This window comes from Macaca nemestrina, chromosome 18, assembly GCF_043159975.1.
Source record: "Macaca nemestrina isolate mMacNem1 chromosome 18, mMacNem.hap1, whole genome shotgun sequence".
NCBI lineage: Eukaryota > Metazoa > Chordata > Mammalia > Primates > Cercopithecidae > Macaca > Macaca nemestrina.
In genome coordinates this window covers 19,058,744-19,078,972 of record NC_092142.1, presented here as the reverse complement: position 1 = coordinate 19,078,972, position 20,229 = coordinate 19,058,744, and the positions used below count along the sequence as shown (strand labels likewise).

The following is a 20,229-nucleotide window of genomic DNA, read 5'->3' as shown; positions in this document are numbered from 1 at the left end:
TGTGGTTGGGAGTTCGAGACCAGTCTGGCCAACATGGTAAAACCTCATCTCTACTAAAAATACAAAAATTAGCCAGGTGTGGTGGCACATGCCTGTAATCCCAGCTACTTAGGAGGCTGAGGCAGGAGGATCACTTGAACCTGGGAAGTGGAGGTTGCAGTGAGCCAAGATCATGCCATTGCACTCCAGCCTGGGTGACAGAGTGAGACCCTATCCCCAAAATAAATAAATAAATTAATTAATTAATTTTCTCAGTTCTGCCACTTCAAAGCTGTGTGACCAAAGGTGAATGATTTAACCTCTGAGACACAGTTTCCTCCCTTGAAAGATAGGGGCAATAATAGTTTCCTTTTTTTTTTTTTTTTTTGCTATGGAGTCTCACTCTGTGGCCCAGGTTGGAGTGCAATGGTGTGATCTTGCCTCACTGCAACCTCTGCCTCCTAGGTTCAAGCAATTCCATAGCCTCAGCCTCCCGAGTAGCTAGGATTACAGGCGCCCGCCATCACGCCTGGCTAATTTTTGTATTTTTAGTAGAGACAGGGTTTCACCATGTTGGCCAGGCTGGTCTCAAACTCCTAACCTCAAGTGATCTGCCTACCTTGGCCTCCCAAAGTGCTGGGATTACAAGCATGAGCCACTGCTCCCGGTCAGGCAATAATAATTTGTACTCATTCTGTTTGCTGTGAAGATTAGAAATAATATATGCAAAGTGCCTGGCATGTAGTTGGCACTCAATAAATCAGAGCTGCTATGAGGATTGTGGATCTTTGCAGACACCCAACGTTTGGCAGCCACAGGTAGGAAATGCTGTCCTGTAGGCCAGGCCACAGCTTGACAAGGCAGACAGAATTTCACATCGCCCTCCCGGTTAGCTCCAACTTGCATTAGAAAGAGTCATTCTGGATGTGACAGGCCCAAATGTAGTGACAGGAGGAGTCTATGCTTCCTACCTTCTCAAACATGTGATCAAACTTCACAAAAATCTTCTTTAAACCTCCCTACTCTTTTCCTCCAAACTTTCTCAAATTGCCAAATACCAAATTCATGCTTCCCTCTTCTCTGCCTCACACTCTAAACTTCCAGATTTACTCTCTGCCTCCCCCAGTGATCCCACCTCGCTTTCCCCAACAAAAGCCCAGTAGTGAGCAGAACATTCACCATCTATTGTTCTTGCCTTCAACGTCGAGACCAAACTCCCAAACCTGGCAACAGCCACCAAAACAGCAGCAACAGGTTTTCAAGGTTTAGATTTGCCCAGACAGCAGGGCTCTTGCCTGAGAGGCAGGAGATTCTACAGCAAACACCTATGGGATATTCTGTTTTACTGTTATAGAGATTTCCTGATTCAACGATTCAATTTTTCAAAGCGGAAAGCAAGGTCCATGTAGCTGGTAAATTGCAGAGTCGAACAGGAACTCAGATCCCCTGAATTTCAGACCAAAAGAAACTGCATTAGTGAGAAGAGCCTCGCTAAGGAAGATTTTGAATCCAAAGCTATTACTGGGATCTTGTAGCTAATCCATAGTATTAGGGCTTTGCTGATGTGGTTACAACACATTCTCTACTAAGAATAAACCCATGTAATCACTTTTTCTGGCCTCTAGCCTGACACAGCTTATAAATTTTCCCCCAGGAGATTCTAATCTACAGCCAGCATTGAGAACCACTGCTGTACAAAAATATGGAATAAAAACCGGAATAAAAACTTTATTTTTGCTGACAGCTTTAAAAAATATTACTAAAACCAGCCACCAGTTACTGACCATTCACTTTGTGCCAGAGATCTGTTTAATTCCATACACGGCTGTTTTATTTAATCCTCACAGTAGCCCTTTGTGGCAGATCCTAATTGTCCCCACATAACAGAGGAGAAAACAGCCTGGTGAGGATTAACAACTTGTCCAGGAACCACACTGATGGTAAAAGGCAGGAGCTCGGTTCTGTCAGACCCTCCAAAGCCAGTATTTTTATTTTATGTTTTTTGGAGACAGGGTCTTACTCTGTTGTCCAGGCTGGAGTACAGCAGTGTGATCATGGCTTTCTGAAGCCTCGACCTCCCAGAACCAAGAGATCCTCTTGCCTCAGCCTCCCAAGTAGCTGGGACCACATACGCACACCACCACACCCAGCTAGTTTTCATAATTTTGTAGAGATAGAGTCTCCCTATGTTGCCCTGGCTGGTCTGGAACTCCTGGGCTCTCAAGTGATCCTCCCATCTTGGCCTCTCAAACTGTTGGTATTACAAGCAAGAGCCACTGCACCTGGCTGCCAATATTCTTAACAATATATATAAACCATATGTCGAATGCTTTGCTTAATTAATAATTATTATTTATTGATCACTTATTATGGGTCAGGCACTATTCCAGTTCATTTAATCCTCACAAAAACTCTATGGTTTGGTTACTAGTATTAGTATTGTCATTATATTGCCAGACAAACTGAGTCACAGAGAGGTTAAACTGAGTCACAGAGAGGTTAAACTGAGTCACAGAGAGGTTAAGCAACCTGCTCGAGGTTGTACAGTGAGAAATGGGAAACTTAACCCAATCTGGTCATGAGCCGTCTAGGGTTTGTAGATTTATCTATATCCTTCAAAAGCATTCTGCATCGGCCAGGCACGGTGGCTCATGCCTGTACCCCAGCACTTCGGGAGGCTGGGGTGGGCAGATCACAAGGTCAAGAGATCAAGACCATCCTGGCCAACATGGTGAAACCTCGTCTCTACTAAAAATACAAAATTTAGCCAGGTTTGGTGGCTCGCTCCTGTAGTCCCAACTACTTGGGAGGCTGAGGCAGGAGAATCACTTGAACCCGGGAGGCGGAGGTTGCAGTGAGCCGAGATCACATCAGAGATGAAGCTCATGAAGTTGGAAGTGGTCATTCGCATAAACTTAAATATAGGATCTTGAACTTTTAGGGCAAATCATTAAGAAAGGTAATCATCTTTTATGTTTAAATCTCAGAACAGTAGGGATCTTCAGGCATTTCAGTAGGACGCTTGTGCCATGTCATAGCTGTGCAGACTTTTGCAAATTTTAAATGAAAAGATATGTGTAAAAGTTGATGTCATCCAAATATCCCCAGACACTGGTGAGTCCTAAAAATGGAATTGATGAAGGCAGTGCCAAGGCATGAAGTCACTAGATGTCTCTTAATCAAATTATTTATTTTGCAGGTTAAAATGGAGAAGGAACTAAGTTTTGAGGGACTATGAAAGAAAAAAATGAAAATGACACCTTAGATTTACAGATATATGTCTTCTGAAGGAGTCATGGTCCTATCAAAACAATGACCTCATTTAGAATTATTACTGAGGCATAAGAATTCTCAGTTTACAAGTAGAGAAAATGTAGCACAAAGATGACATCACCCATCAAAAGTCCCACAGTGGGTTGGCAGCATTAAGTATAAATTAATATAACATTTTTGGATGACAATATGGTGATCACTGTCTAAATTTAATACGTGTGTGTCCTTTGACCCAGCAATTCCACTTCTAGGAATTTATCCTATAGATATACTTCTACAAGTCTTGGTGCAGTGGCTCACGCCTGTAATTCCAGCACTTTGAGAGGCCGAGGTAGGTGGATCACCTGAGGTCAAGAGTTCGAAACTAGCCTGGCCAACGTGGCAAAACCCTGTCTCTACTAACAATATAAAAATTAACCGGGTGTGGTGGCACTCGCCTGTAATCCCAGCTACTTAAGAGGCTGAGGCAGGAGAATTGCTTGAATCCGGGAGGCGGATGTTGCAGTGACCCGAGACTGTGCCACTGCACTCCAGTCTGGGCAACAGAACAAGACTCTGTCTCAAAAAAAAGAAAAAGAAAAACAAATACTTCTACAAGTAAGCTAGAATATATAGCTACACCAATGTTTATGGAACATGGTTCATAATACAAGCCAACTATCCATTCATAGGAATTGGTTTTATAAAAGTATGGTACAGCGCTATCATTTTTATGGAGCCACTAAAAATAATGGAATAGATCTGTGTGTGCTGGCACGAAACAGATGGCAATGATACATTGTCAAGTGAAGAAAAAACAAGCAAGTTACGGTACAGCACATGTAATATGGTTACATGCTTATAAATATATATATTTATGGTTTTTTGTTTTTTTGAGACAGTCTTGCTCTGTCACCCAGGCTAGAGTGCAGTAGTGCGATCACGGCTCACTTCAACCTCCACCTCCTGGTTCACACAATTCTCATGCCTCAGCCTTCCAAGTAGCTGGGACTACAGGCATGTGCCACCACGCCTGGCTATTTTTTTTTTGTATTTTTAATAGAGACGGGATTTCACCACGTTGGCCAGGCTGATCTCGAACTCCTGGCCTCAAGTGATCCACCTGCCTCGGCCTCCCAAAGTGCTGGGGCTATACGTGTGAGCCACCGTGCCAGGCCTATATTTATTTGTATGTTGATAGATGAATGGGAAAACTATGGGCTGATATACTCAACAGTGATTGTCTTTGGAAAATACGTCACTAAAACTTGACCTTTTTTGTTAGATGACAGACTGTTGGTCACAAAGGTTCTCAACTAATGCTAGAACCCACTTCCTGAGCCACAGGCTAGAGTGTTCCCTGTACCCAGGTTCCCTCTCTGGTGGCCAAACCCTTCTCTGCTCCTCAAATGTAGAGGGACAGAGGATTTGGAAGGAGGGAGAAAAGCATATCCTTATGCTGATTCACCTAACCCTGGTTTCTTGCTTTAGTGAAAATATCTTCCCAAAACACTCATGTATATCCTGCAGCCTTTGAATGGTGCTCTCAGCCTCCTCTACCACCAAGCCTCCCCTGTACTTGTGGTCTGTGGGCACTTCAGTGTCAGGGTGCAGGTTGGGAGGCATGGCCAGACACTGCCTGCTGTCCAGCCTGTGGGTCCTTAGTTACCATGCTGGGAAGCTTTGCAGTGGACCACTGTGGCCTACTGGGCACTTGGGTTACAGAACAGCATGGCCTGGGATGGCCCTAGCCTCTTTGGTATCAGGTAGATTCGGGTTCAAATCCCTGGTCTCTGGCCTGACTGGCTACGTGGACTTGTGCAAGCCGTGTATCCTCCCAGCTCCGGTTTCCTCATCTGTACAATGGAGATAATCTCACCTCTCTGAGATATCAGGTGTGAGGACTATATGGAAACATAAGGTGCTTAGTGTAGTGTCTGCCACATGGTATAAGCTCCATCGCTCATAGCTACTCCCTAGTTGCAGACATCCTTCTCTGCTCTTGGCAGCGCATCCAATTACATGGGCTAGGAAGGAAAGAACTAAGTTCCAGCATATCTTATTTATTTATTTATTTTGAGACGAGGTCTTGCTCATTGCCCAGGCCGGAGCGCAGTGGTGCAGTCACAGCTCACTGCAGCCTCGTGTTCCTAGGCTCAAGCAATCCTCCCACCTCAGCTTCCTGAGTAGCTGGGACTACAGGAGTGCGCTACCACGCCTGGCTAATTTTATTTTTTGTAGAGACGGGGTCTCATTGTGTTGCCCAGACTGGTCTCGAACTCCTAGGCTCAGGCAATTTTCCTGCCTTGGCCTTCCAAAGTGCTGGGATTACAGCCACGACCCCAGCCTTCAGCATAGCCTGAGGTCACAAGCAGGTGGGGTGGCTAAAATGAGGTGTTCATCTTAAGAATAGCCTTTAGGCCGGGCGCGGTGGCTCAAGCCTGTAATCCCAGCACTTTGGGAGGCTGAGACGGGCGGATCACAAGGTCAGGAGATCAAGACCATCCTGGCTAACACGGTGAAACCCCGTCTCTACTAAAAAAATACAAAAAACTAGCCGGGCGAGGTGGCGGGCGCCTGTGGTCCCAGCTACTCCGGAGGCTGAGGCAGGAGAATGGCGTAAACCCGGGAGGCGGAGCTTGCAGTGAGCTGAGATCCGGCCACTGCACTCCAGCCTGGACGACAGAGCCAGACTCAGTCTCAAAAAAAAAAAAAAAAAAAGAATAGCCTTTAAACCACAGGGAAATCCTAATCACTAGGATTTGTCATTGTAATCTAAATTAAAATTAGGGAAAAGAACTTTCTCCCATATCCACCCTCTACTCCCGGCTTTCATGTCTTCCCTCTAGAAGGAAATATTGCTCTAAGAAACTTACTATATTCGGGAATAAAATGGTGTTCAGTATGTTATACAGTGTCCTCTTTATGAAAGAAAAATCAAATCTCAGCTCCAGGAATGTGTGCTTCCAAGAAACTTACTTAATCTTGAGGACACAATAAACCATTAATGATCCTATTTCCTTTATTGTTGTGGCTTCCAGGAAGCTCAGAGCCATATTTCTATTTATTATAGGAACATTTTTGAGGCCATGATGCATATTGTATAATGTATTAGGGAAGTTCTGAGTATTTCTTGAACAAATGGTTTGTCTTTTTTCTTATGGACACTGTGAATTTATGTAATAGATTCTATTTCCATCTTTACTTTGGCACGTTTTCCTAAGAAACTTCTACGTTGGTCAAAGGGTACAAACTTTCAGTTATAAGATGAATAAGTTCTGGGGATCTAATGAAAAGTATGGTAACTGCAGTTAATAATACTGAATTGTTTATTTAAAAATTGATGAGAGAGCAGATTTTAAGTGTCCTCACCACACACATACACACACACAAATCGTAACTATGGGTGATGGATGTGTTCATTAATTTGATCATAGTAATAATTACACAGTGTGTATGATACGGTTTGGCTCTGTGTCCCCACCCAAATTCATCTTGAATTGTAATCCCCACATGTGGAGGCAGGGATCTGGCGGGGGTGACTGGATCATGGGGGAGACTTCCACCATACTGTTCTTATGATAGTGAGTGAGTTCTCATGAGATCTGATGGTTTATGTTTGACAGCTCCCCCCTCACTCTCTCTCTCTCCTGCTGCCATATAAGACGTGTCTTGCTTCCCTTTTGCCTTCCGCCATGATTGTAAGTTTCCTGAGACCTCCCCAGCCGTGCAGAACTATGAGTGCATTAAACCTCTTTTATTTATAAATAACCCAGTCTCAGGTATTCTTTATAGCAGTGTGAAAACGGACTAATACAGTGTACAAATAATCATGCTGCACACCTTGAATATATATAATTTTTATTTGTCAGCATAGGCCTTGAAATTAAGTATTTTACTTACAGCACTGAGTGGCTTTATTTTTTTCCCTAACCTTAATTATTCCTTAATAACCACCTTTACCTAAAAATATCATATTGCGTGTATTTCTGTAACTACTAAAAACCACTCTTGGAATGAAGTAGGAAATAAACAGTTAAGCAAACAAAAAGTAGACAAATCATTTCCTTTGACAGATCAACCAATCTCTCCCTCCAAGTCTCTGCCTTTTCTTCAAAACATTAAGAAGTGATAGTTATTTAGAGATTATTTCTGCATATGTAAAGAATACGCACACAAACACATATATGATAAATTTATCTGATTATATATATGATGTATATATATGTGTGTGCATATATATACACACACACATGTAATTTAATCTGATCTTATGGGAATAATTTCTATGAATTCTTTCTCCCTGCTCATACTAGATGTCCAAATAAAATATGGATATTCAATTACAAAGCACATTTGAAAACAAATACTATGTGAGGCTAAAAATATGCTATTAATCGAGACACGATTTTTTTTACTACATCTCAAAATTGACTTGGGCGTCTTATTTTAAACTACATTGGCTGAAATTCTTACCATACACATTTTAAAATAATTCCTGCATCTGTCCTGATGGATAGAGACTTGAAGATAACTTCATACCACTTAGGTCCTAGAAGAAAATACTGTTTGGGACAGGCAGCCTCTGACTCACTGTAATGTGAGACGGGCTATATATGACCATGATTCCACCACCCCGACAGCTGATGTGACTCTCCCTCAGACCTCCTGTCTGCCCAAGGTTGCTCTAAGCTATGAACTTGGTAAAATCTATTTGTATTGTAAATGCCGGAGCACAATGTGGATAAAATGGCAACACCTTAAAAAGATACGCCTGTCTCCTGGATTTGTACATAGATGAGCTTTTTTTTTTTTTTTTTTTTGAGACGGAGTCTCGCTCTGCCGCCCAGGCTGGAGTGCAGTGGCCAGATCTCGGCTCACTGCAAGCTCCACATCCCGGGTTCACGCCATTCTCCTGCCTCAGCCTCCCGAGTATCTGGGACTACAGGCGCCCGCCACCTCGCCCGGCTAGTTTTTTGTATTTTTTAGTAGAGACGGGGTTTCACCGTGTCAGCCAGGATGGTCTCGATCTCCTGACCTCACGATCCGCCCGTCTTGGCCTCCCAAAGTGCTGGGATTACAGGCTTGAGCCACCGCGCCCGGCCCACTTTTTTTTTTTTTTAAATGAAGTTGAAAAACCATTTTCATTTGCAATCACCCCACTATTTTTTATTGCAAGTCTAAAGGAGAACTAGCATGCGCTTAACATCCGCTTTCAAACTGCTTCACTGGAAGCCTTTGAGGTCTAATTGAGGGGTCACGTTGGCTGGGGAGATTTATTTTGTAACCCCCCACACTATCCAGATTCATAAGGTTTAAAATAGGAAGTAACTCTAGCGCATGAGCTTAATGAAATGATTCAACTCGGCGACAGTTAAAGGGAACAAGAAGTTCTGCTTCGCTTGATGTGCAGCAGGTTGTACTCTGCTTCTCATAATTCTGCCCCTAGCTGGAGGCTTCAGTCCATGAAAACAAACAGCAAGCACCCTGAAGCCCAGATAGGAAATTGAACAGGTCGTATGCCATGTTCCAGAAGATTCCAGAGAAGTTGGGTCTGAGGGCAGAACCTAAAAGAATGTCTTAACTCTCTGCATCTGTCCTCCAGGATGTGTTAGAACACTGGACAGAGACAGGGAAGTCCTGGACCCAGTCCCAGGCTCTCCTCTGCTGTGTGACCTTGCGCAAGTCACTCAGTCTTGCTGGAACTCAATTTCTTCATATGTAAAATGAAGCCCAGAGCTTCATCCCCTAAATATGTACAGACCACCTGCTCTGTGCCAGGCTCATGATGAATAAGACAGACGCGGTCCCTACATGAAAGCCCATGGAGCTTGGAGTCTATTGGAAGAAATCAACACAAATATTTTAACAATACTATCATGACAATAACTCACATTTATGGGAACCATATGCCAGGACTTGTTCTAAAGATCATCATCTCTTATAATCTTATAATAACATCTGTATGAGATAGACACTATTATTACTATCTCATTACCATTTTGCACAAGGGAAAACTGAGGCTTCATGAAGTTCACTAGATCAGGGTTACATGGATAGAAGTGGTACTCAGGATTCCAAGGGCAGGTCTGGCCAACTCCCAAAGCCGGGGACAGACTTTAGAATTGGCTTGTTTGCCCAAAGGCCATTTCATGGTCTCAGCGTAAATAGGAACCTATCCATGGGTTCACACTGGGTTATTTACCGAAGAGGTGTTTCTTGTTTGGAAAGCACAGCTCACTCCTTCCGGAGCCCTTGGAAGGTGGCACAGGAAGCCAGCAGCAGATGGTGGAAGTGGAATTGCTTCCACCAGCCCCTCCAGCCCCTTTGCTGAGGACTGAATAATGGCATGAACTCCAGGTCTATTCTCCCTGCTCCAGAGCGAGCCCAATCAGTCAATCAACCAACCGCAAATCAACTCCAAAGAATACAGACCAACAGAAAGAAACAGGCATGCTGCACTTTCCTCGACCTTTAAAATGATTATAGCCCTGATTGCCTTCCAGTTTTGAAGCCAAATGAAACTGCAGTGGTGCATGGAACAGAGGCCTGTGCTGAGCCAGCCAAACAGTAATAGCTCAAGCTGCTTCTTTATAAGGGCAGCTTCTTTATAAGGACAATTTGATGTGCTCCTACTCTGCACCAGGAACTTTCTGTTTATTGACTCGTTTAAAACTCACAGCTTCATTCATTCATTCATTCATTCATTCGTTCAACTGATATTTATCTGCCACTCACTTTGTGCCAGGCACTGTACTAGGAGATAAACCAGGCAGACACATCACATCAGGAGGTACCATGATGTCAATGTGTCCTATTATTTCATGTAGGTTACATGCTAGTGGGGAAGACAATTGTCCAGTAAATAAATTTAGGTTGGTGCAAAAGTAATTGCATTTAATGTCATTATTTTTAATGGCAAAAACCGCAATTATTTTTGTACCAACCTAATAGCAGCTGTACAGTCAAGCATCAGCAGGACTTGTCCAGAGCTGAGAGCACAGGCCCAAAGGACTCCACATTTAAAGAAAGCACAAAACAACTGGGCATCTCACATCTCTTTAGGTTCTCCATCCTGGCTGAGCAATAGGCACAGTGGCTGATGCCCATAATCCCAGCACTCTGGGAGGCCAAGGAAGGAAGATCATGTGAGGTCAGGAGTTCAGGACCAGCCTGGCCAACATGGTGAAACCCCGTCTCTACGAAAAATATGAAAATTAGCTGGGCATGGTGGCAAATGCCTGTAATCCCACCTACTTGGGAGGCGGAGGCATGAGAATCGCTTGAACCCCAGAGATGGAGGTTGCAGTGAGCCGAGATTATGCCACTGCACTCCAGCCTGGGTGACAGGGCGAGATCCTGTCTCAGGAAAAAAAAAAAAAAAGAAAAGGAATAGAAAGTACAGAGTCCCAGGGTGAGAAGGCATTGGCAAATTGCAAGAACAGAAAAGAGACTAGAGGGGCTGCAGTCCACTGAAGGAGGATGGGGACAGGGTAGGATGGGGAGGTTAGAGGACCCAAGGCATGATGGCCTGTGGCCTGCTGAGGGATGTATGACTATTTTTTGTAGTTTCTCATAATCATAATCATAAAGTATTATGTGCTTATCTAAAAGATTCCAACAGTGTGGTTCCACCCCTCTGGTCCAAATTCTCAAAGGTAACTACCAATAATTTTCTTCCAGACTGTTTAGCATCTCTGTGTTTCCATGCATATATATATATACATATTTTTTTTCTTTTTTTTTTTTTGAGACGGAGTCTGGCTGCGTTGCCTAGGCTGGAGTGCAGTAGCACGATCTCGGCTCACTGCAACCTCTGCCTTCTGGGTTCAAGTAGCTGGGATTATAGGTGCCTACCACAAAGCCTGGAAAATTTTTGTATTTTTAGTAGAGACAGGGTTTCACTATGTTGGCCAGGCTGGTCTTGAATTTCTGACCTGAGGTGATCCACCTGCCTCAGGCTTCCAAAGTCCTAGGATTACAGACCATGCATGTGTTTTTTATATGAATAAAATCTTATAGTTCTGCAATTTAATTTTCTCCACTTGAAAACATATCAGGCCGGGCGCAGTGGCTCACACCTGTAATCCCAGCACTTTGGGAGGCCGAGGCAGGCGGATCACCTGAGGTCAGGAGTTTGAGACTAGCCTGGCCAATATGGATGGTGAAACTCCATCTCTACTAAAAATACAAAAATTAGCCAGGCATGGTGGCAGGCGCCTGTAATCCCACCTACTCGGGAGGCTGAGGTAGGCGAATTGCTTGACTCCGGGAGGCAGAGGTTGCAGTGAGCCAAGATCGACCCACTGCACTCCAGCCTGAGTGACAGAGAGAGACTCCATCTCAAAAAAAAAAAAAAAAAAAGAATATATCAGCCAGGTGCGCTGGCTCATGCCTGTAATCCCAGCATTTTGGGAGGCCGAGATGGGCAGATCACTTGAGGTCAGGAGTTCAAGACTAGCCTGGCCAACATGGTGAAACCCTGTCTCTACTAAAAATACAAAAATTACCCAGGCATGGTGGAGCATGCCTGTAATCCCAGCTACTCAGAAGGCTGAGGCTGGAGAATCATTTGAACCCAGAAGGCGGAGGTTGCTGTGAACCGAGATCGCACCACTGCACTCCAGCCTAGGCGAACAGAGTGAGACTCTGTCTCAAAAAAAAAAAAAAAAAAAGAAGATATTGGTTCATGAAATTATGGAGACTGAGAAGTCCCACAATCTGCCATTTGCAAGCCAGAGACACAGGAAGTCCAGAGAACCAACAATGTAGATTCTAGCCTGGGTCTGAAGGCCTGCAAGCCAGGCGCAGGAAGGGCAGGAGAGATCAAGGCCCCAGCTCACATGGCCAGGCAGAGTTCATGCAACCTTCCTCTACCTTTTTGTTCTATTTAGGCCCTTAACAGATTGGATGAAGCCCAGTGGGGAGGTCCATCTGCTTTATTCAGTCAATCAAATCAAATGCTAATCTCTCTGGAAACACCTTGACAGACAGACCTAGAAATAATGTTTAATCTGGGTATCTCACAGCCCAGTAAAGTTGACACATAAAATTAGCCATCGAAAAAGGGGAGAAGACAAGCATAAAATACCATTTGAGTTCAGACACACAATCAACAACTTAGAAGAATAACTATAACTATCCATCATACTGATAGACACTGTGTTTCCAAAATAATGGGTTATTCTTGATGTCTTGTAGCTTCAAAAATAGAAACCTGCAGACACAGGGAGACATTGAATTTGTCCCTGTGGGAGAGAAATAGCCCTGTAAATTATATCACATCACCTCTGTCATTGCACAGCAGAATCTTAATATGCAGCCACTTCCCCCATGCACAAGCTGAGTTCCATGCAGACAAGGACCTTACAAAACCTCAGAGGGCCTCCTTCTTGAGCCTGGAATAAGAATCAGGCTTTTCTTGAATGAACTAAGGACTGTGAATCCAGCAACTTACCTTTTTGTTCTTGCTTGGCCCAGAAAATTTTGACTCGCTGGTGAATGTGCTTGGCCTCGCGCAGTTTCTTCTGCCACTGACGCAGCTCTTGAATCTCAGGATCACAGCGAACCTGGAAAATCCCAGTAAAACTTCAGTCCCTTTTCAACATACTTCTGTACACGAGCTTATTAACCCTGCATGGAAAATCCTTTACAAACCAATTGGATGTACTTTTGATTCTCAATGAATCATCGTCCTAAATGAATTATTGACACTCCTAGAGCTTACATCATATTTGAGCATAAATGAGGTTGTGTGAAGATTTGCTATAGTAACAGTAGGTTAAGAACGAGCAGGTCTGTGCTGTCCAATAGAAAGATAATGCAGCCACCACATTTGTAACTTTAAACTTCCTAGCTGGCATCTCATTTTAAAAAGTAAAAGCAAGCAGATAAGATTATTTTTAAGAACGTATTTCACGGCCGGGCGCGGTGGCTCAAGCCTGTAATCCCAGCACTTTGGGAGGCCGAGATGGGCAGATCACGAGGTCAGGAGATCGAGACCATCCTGGCTAACACGGTGAAACCCCGTCTCTACTAAAAAAATACAAAAATCTAGCCGGGCGAGGTGGCGGGCGCCTGTAGTCCCAGTTACTCAGGAGGCTGAGGCAGGAGAATGACGTGAACCTGGGAGGCGGAGCTTGCAGTGAGCTGAGATCCGGCCACTGCACTCCAGCCTGGGCAACAGAGCCAGACTCCATCTCAAAAAAAAAAAAAAAAAAGAATGTATTTCACTTGGCCAGGCATGGTGGCTTATGCCTGTAATCCCAGCACTTTGGGAGGCCGAGGCTGACAGATCACCTGAGGTCAGGAGTTCGAGACCAGTCTGGCCAACATGGTAAAACCCCCTCTCTACTAAAAGTACAAAAATTAGCTAAGCACGGTGGCAGGTGCCTGTAATACCAGCTACTTGGGAGGCTGAGGCAAGAGAATCACTTGAACCCAGGAGGCGGAGGTTGCAATGAACCGAGATCACACCATTGCACTCCAGCCTGAACAAACAAACAAGAATATATCTCACGTAACCTAAAACATTCAAAATCTTATTACTTCAACATGTAATTAATATAAAAAATTATTATGCAGGGCATGGTGACTCATGCCTGTAAATCCCAGTACTATGAGAGGCCAAGGTAGGAGGATTGCTCAAGCCCAGGTGTTCAAGACCAGCCTGGGCAACACAGCAAGATGTCATCTCTATAAAAAATAAACAAAATTAGCTGCTGGTGGTGAACGCCTGTAGTTCCAGCTACTCAGGAGGCTGAGATAGCAGGATTGCTCGAGCCTGGGAGGTTGAGGCTAAGGTGAGCCAAGACTGTGCCACTGCACTCCAGCCTGGGTGACAGAGTGAGATCCTGTCTCAAAAAAATAAAAATACAAAATTTATGAGTTATCTTACTTTCTGTTTTGCATGCTAAAGTCTTCAACACTGTGTGTTTTTGCACTTAAAACATACTTCATTGGCTGGGCGTGGTGGCTCACGCCTGTAATTGCAGCACTTTGGGAGGCCGAGGCAGGTGGATCACGAGGTCAAGAGATCAAGACCAACCTGGCTAACATAGTGAAACCCTGTCTCTACTAAAAATACAAAAAATTAGCCAGGCATGCTGGTGGACACCTGTAGTCCCAGCTACTGGGAGGCTGAGGCCTCCGGTAGGAGAGGAGAATGGCGTGAACCCGGGAGGCGGAGCTTGCAGTGAGCCGAGATCGCACCACTGCACTCCAGCCTGGGAGACAGCGAGACTCCATCTCAAAAAAACAAAACAAAACAAAACAAAAAACTTCATTTCAAGTGTTCAACAGACACATGTAGCTGGTGGTTACTACATAGAACAGCACAGTTCTAGGCTCACCACAGTTAATGCATTAACCACAGTTCTATTTAACACTGACTGCTTACTTCATACCAACTTTAGCGCTAGATGTTGAGATTAAAGAGATGAATAATAGTAATTGTAACAATAATTATTTTTATTTTTATTATAGCTCATATTTATTGAGCATTTATCTCCCAGGCATGGTTTGAAGTATCTTACAAATTTTATTTCATAGAGATAGAGTCTTGCCATGTTGCCCAGGCTGGTCTCAAACTCCTGGGCTCAAGCCTTGGCCTCCAAAAGTGCTGGGATTACGGGTGACAGCCACTGCGCCTGGCCAAATATTTTACAATTTTTTTTTTTTTTTTTTTTTGATACGGAGTTTTCGCTCTTGCTGCCCAGGCAGGAGTGCAGTGGTACAATCTCAGCTCACTGCAACCTCCACCTCCCAGGTTCAAGCAATTCTCCTGCCTCAGCCTCCCAAGTAGCTGGAATTACAGGTGTGCGCCACCAGGCCTGGCTAATTTTGTATTTTTAGTAGAGACAGGGTTTCATCATGTTGGTCAGGCTGGTCTCAAACTCCTGACCTCAAGTGAACCATCTGCCTTGGCCTCCCAAAGTGCTGGGATTACAGGTATGAGCCACTGCTCCCGGCCTATTTTACAAATTTGAATCACTAAGCCACACGGATAAGGCAGGATTGGTTATCCCCATGTTACAGATGAGATAACTGAGTTTTAGTGGCTTGCCAAGTCGTATTGGAAATGGTGGAGCTGCAATTAAAACTTGAATGGGGCTGGGCGCGGTGGCTCACGCCTGTAATCCCAGCACTTTGGGAGGCTGAGGCGGGCGGATCACAAGGTCAGGAAATCGAGACCACGGTGAAACCCTGTCTCTACTAAAAATACAGAAAATTAGCCAGGCGTGGTAGCGGGTGCCTGTAGTCCCAGCTACTCAGGAGGCTGAGGCAGGAGAATGGCGTGAACCCAGGAGGTGGAGCTGCAGTGAGCAGAGATCGCACCACTGCACTCCAGCCTGGGGGACAGAGCTAGACTCCATCTCAAAAAAAAAAAAAAAAAAAAAAAACCTGAATGGATTGATTCCAGCTGCCCTTGAGAAACTTCAAGTGTAGGAGGAGACACAGGAATAAGATCAGTAAGGTATGGTAAGAGTAGGGAAATTGGTGAGTGCAAGGGAAAACAGAGGGGGCATCCAACCCAGCCTTGGAGAGGTCAGAAAACCCCTGGGCTGTTTTGAAGGATAAACTAGAGCTCGCCATGGGAAGAAGGGATGGAGTGTAATGGTGCTCCTGGGAGGGATACTGGCCTCTGCAAAAGGTGCAGAAGGGTGAAACAGTCTTGGATGATCCAGGAACTCCAAGGCGAGAAAGTAACAAAGGGCTCAGAAAGGCCACAGCCACTCACATCCTTCCTCTTCCTGATTCATCTTTCTACCTCTTCACTTGCCAGAGGAGCTGCATCTCACAAAGCAGATTCCAAGACTGGAAGGGAGTGATTTTATATATGTGGAAGTGTGTCAACTTTATCTTGAAAGATAAGTTAAAGTTACAAAAGAATGCTGCCAGACATACCAAGAAATGAGATCCAAAATTTTCCAAAGAAGTCCCTGACTCAGCTCTCTAGATTAACTATTCAATAGGGCTACTTTGGGGGTTCTCCTTATTTCGGGGGTCCCCAACCCCCGCAGCCACAGGCTGGTACTGGTCCATGGCCTGTTAGGAACCAGGCAGTACGACAGAAGATGAGTGGCGAGTGAACAGTGAAGCTTCATCTGTATCTGCAGCCACTCCCTATTGCTCACATTACCACCCGAGCTCCACCTCCTGTCAGATCAGTGGCGGCATTAGATTCTCATAGGAGCATGAACCTTATTGTGAACTGCATATGTGAGGGATCTAGGCTGCGTGCTCCTTATGAGAATCTAACTAATGCCTGATGATCTGTCACCATCTCCCATCACCCCCCAGATGGGACCACTTAGTTGCAGGAAAACAAGCTCAGGGTTGCCACTGATTCTACATGATGGTGAGTTGTATAATTACTTCATTACATATTATAATGTAATAATAATAAAGTACACAATAAATGTAATGTGCTTGTATCATCCCAAAACCATCCCCTCACCCCAGTCCCCCATGCATGGAAAAACTGTTTTCCATGAAACTGGTCCCTGGTGCCAAAAAGGTTGGGGACCACTGTCTTAATCAGCTTATTTATTTATTTATTTATTTATTTATTTATTTTTAAGAGGCAGTCTCATTCTGCTGCCTAGGCTGGAGTGCAGTGGTGCGATCTCACCTCACTGCAACCTCCGCCTCCTGGGTTCAAGCAATTCTCCTGCCTCAGCCTCACGAGTAGCTGGGATTACAGGCATGCACCACCACATCTGACTAATTTTTGTCGTTTTAGTAGAGACTGGGTTTTGCCATGTTGGCCAGGCTGGTCTTGAACTCCTGACCTCAGGTGGTCCGTCCACCTCGGCCTCCCGAAGTGCTGGCATTACAGGTGTGAGCCACTGTGCCTGGCCAGCTCCATTCATTTTAAATGAGGCAGTAGCTGTGTATTCTGGAGGAACAGTTGCCTGAACTGGAATGAGCATGTAGAACTGGGGCAGTCACATTCCACATGCCCAGGTCAGTGCTTCCCTCTCTAGGCCATGGTCCCCTCCTGTCTCTCCAGGGACCCCAGGTGCCCAGAAGGGTGGCCTCCTTGCTCCTCCTCTCTTCTTAAAGTCACAACTCAGACCTGCTGGTCTGATAGTCAGGAACTACTGTCTCTCCTGCTGGGAGGGATGCAGGGCAAACTGAGGCAGAAATAGCAATCTGCCAGGCCTGCAGGACCCAGCATTTAAGAGAAACTGGTGAAGGGAGCGCAGGGTGAGGACAGACCAGAGAGCCAGGCTTGTCTAAAGGGGTCAGCTGCTCCCCAGCTCTGCTGACATGGGGATGCCACCAAGCCAGAGCTCGATCTCTTGCTTTTTCAGATCACCGCTGGATCTTGGGACTTCCTATCTTGGTCCCTGGGCTTCCTACCGTGGTCACTGCTATCCTTTGAGGGTGCCCAAGTCTGGGCTCCCAAGTTTCAACTTGGTCAAGTCACCCACACATCCACCATCTTAGGACACAAACACAGTCCCCAAAGGGCGAGATTGAGCCAGGTTTCACCACCAGCTACCTCCAAGCCCCAGAACTACCATTCCCTCTCGTCTCTCCCCTACTGATAGAGGGGCCACCTCTTCCAACTCTTTTAATAATTTTACATCAAAGAGCCTTGTTGTCCTTTCCTTCCACTGAAATTTTATCAGATTCACAAGTAACCTTAGTGATTTTTTAAAAATTTGGTCAAATACACATAGCATAAACTGTACCATTTTAATCCTTCTAAAGTATACAGTTCAGTAGCATTAAGTTACACTTACAATGTTATGTGACCATTACCATTCTCTCGTTGCAACACATTTTCAGCAGGCCAAAAGGAAATCCCAGATTCTTTAAGCAGTGAATTCCCATTCTCCCCTCTCCCTACCCCAGCCAGCCATAGCCTCTCTGTGTCTTTAGATCCACATTCTCTCTGGATTTGCCTATTCTGGATATTTCCTACAAATGGAATCATATAATCATGTGTCCTTTGTGTCTGGATTCTTCCAGTCAGCATATCATATTTTAAGGTTTATCCAGATTGCAGCATGTATCAATACTTCATTCCTGAATAATATCTATTGTATAGGTATGCCACATTTATTTTTATCCATTCATCACTTAATGGAACATTTGGTTTGCTTTTTTTTTTTTTGAGACTCTGTCACCCAGGCTGGAAGGCAGTGGTGCGATCTCAGCTCACTGCAACCTCCGCCTCCCTGGTTCAAGCAATTCTCCTGCCTCAGCCTCCCGAGTAGCTGGGATTACAGGCACCTGCCACCATGCCCAACTGATTTTTGTGTTTTTAGTAGAGACAGGGGTTTCACCACGTTGGCCAGCTGCTCTCGAACCCCCGACCTTGCCTTGTGATCCACCTACCTTGGCCTCCCAAAGTGCTGGGATTACAGGTGTGAGCCACTGCCCGGCCTTTTTTTTTTTTTTGAGACAGGGTCTCATTCTGTCGCCCAGATTGTAATGCAGTGATGCATGATCTTGGCTCACTGCAACCTCCACCTCCCAGGGTCAAGCAATCCCCTCACCTCAGCTGGGACTATAGGCACACCACTGCACCCAGCTAATTTTTAAAATTTTTGCTTTTGCAGAGACAAAGTTTCACTATACTTGGTCTCAAACTCCTGGATTCAAGCAATCCTCCTATCTCAGCCTCCCAAAGTATCTGGATTACAGGTGTGAGCCACCGAGTCCAGCACTTAATGGAACATTTGAGTTGTTTCTACCTTTTGGCTATTGGGAACAGGGCTGCTATGAACATTTTCGTATGAGTTTTTGTTTGTTTATTTATTTATTTATTGAGATGGAGTCTCGCTCTGTTACCCAGGCTGGAGTGCAGCGGCATGGTCTCGCCTCACTGCAACCTCAACTTTCAAGCCATTCTCCTGACTCAGCCTCCTGAGTAGCTGGGATTACAGGCACATGCTACCATGCCTGGCTACTTTTTTGTATTTTTAGTAGACACGGTTTTTCACCACGTTGGCCAGGCTGGTCTTAAACTCCTGACCTCAGGTGATCCACCTGCCTCGGTCTCCCAGAGTGCTGGGATTATAGGCGAGTTTTTGTTTAAATACCTATTTTCAATTTGGAAGCGGAGCTGTCGACCTAGAAGTTGAACTTGTGGGTCACATGGGTAATTTTACATTCAACTTATTGAGAAAACAAACTGGTTGTCACAGTGGCTGAATCATCTTATATTCTCACCAGCAATGAGTGAGGGTTCTAATTGAACCACATTCTTGTCAACACTTGTTATTTTCGATTTATTTTAAATTTAAATTTCGTTTTTAATTTAATTTAATTTTTTGAAATAGGGTCTCGCTTTTTTGCCCAGGCTGGTCTCAAACTCCTGGTCTCAAGTGATCCTCCCACCTCATTCTTCTGAGCAGCTGTGACTACAGGTGTGTACCACTGTGCCTGGCTCTGTTTGTTTTCACTATAGCCATCCTAGTAGATACGAAATGGCATCTCATTGTGGTTTAAATTTGCACTTCTCTAATGTTTAACGACATCAAGCATCTTTTCAGGTGCTTTTTGGCTGTCTGTATATCTTCTTAGAGAAACGTCTATTCAAGGCCTTTGTCCATTTTATTTGTTTACTTTTTTCTCCCTCCACTTCCCTTTGCCCTTTTGAAAAGTGGGTTGCTTGTCATTTTGTTGTTGAGTTGTAAGAGTTTATTACATGTTTTGGACACTATACCCTTCTCAAATATATTATTTACAAGTATTTTCTGCCATTCTGTAGGTTGTCTTTTCACTCTCTTAATAGTGTCCTTTGATGTAAAAGGTTATCTCTTTTTTTTTTTTTTTTTTTGGAGACAGAGTTTCCCTCTGGTGCCCAGGCTGGAGTGCAATGGCACAATTTTGGCTCACTGCAACCTCTGCCTCCTGGGTTCAAGTGATTCTTGTGACTGGGAACCAAGAGCATGATCTCAGCTCACTGCAACCTCCACCTCTCAGACTCAAGCAATTCTCCTGCTTCAGCCTTCTGAGTAGCTGGGACTACAGGCACCC

The 20,229-nt window shown here is 44.6% G+C and overlaps 1 protein-coding gene across 6 annotated transcripts in view; it reads right to left on the bottom strand.

Moving 5' to 3' along the window:
• LOC105484976 (IQ motif containing K) overlaps nucleotides 1-20,229 on the bottom strand; it is a 138,980-nt gene that overhangs the window by 19,231 nt on the left and 99,520 nt on the right. For all 6 annotated transcript variants that reach the window (XR_011616332.1, XM_071084201.1, XM_071084200.1 and 3 more), the window contains one exon: nucleotides 12,689-12,800. Coding sequence is in view for 5 of the 6 variants with exons in the window: in XM_071084201.1 (XP_070940302.1) it covers nucleotides 12,689-12,800 (112 nt within the window). In the remaining variant the exon portion in view is untranslated. The remainder of the gene's footprint in view (nucleotides 1-12,688; nucleotides 12,801-20,229) is intronic.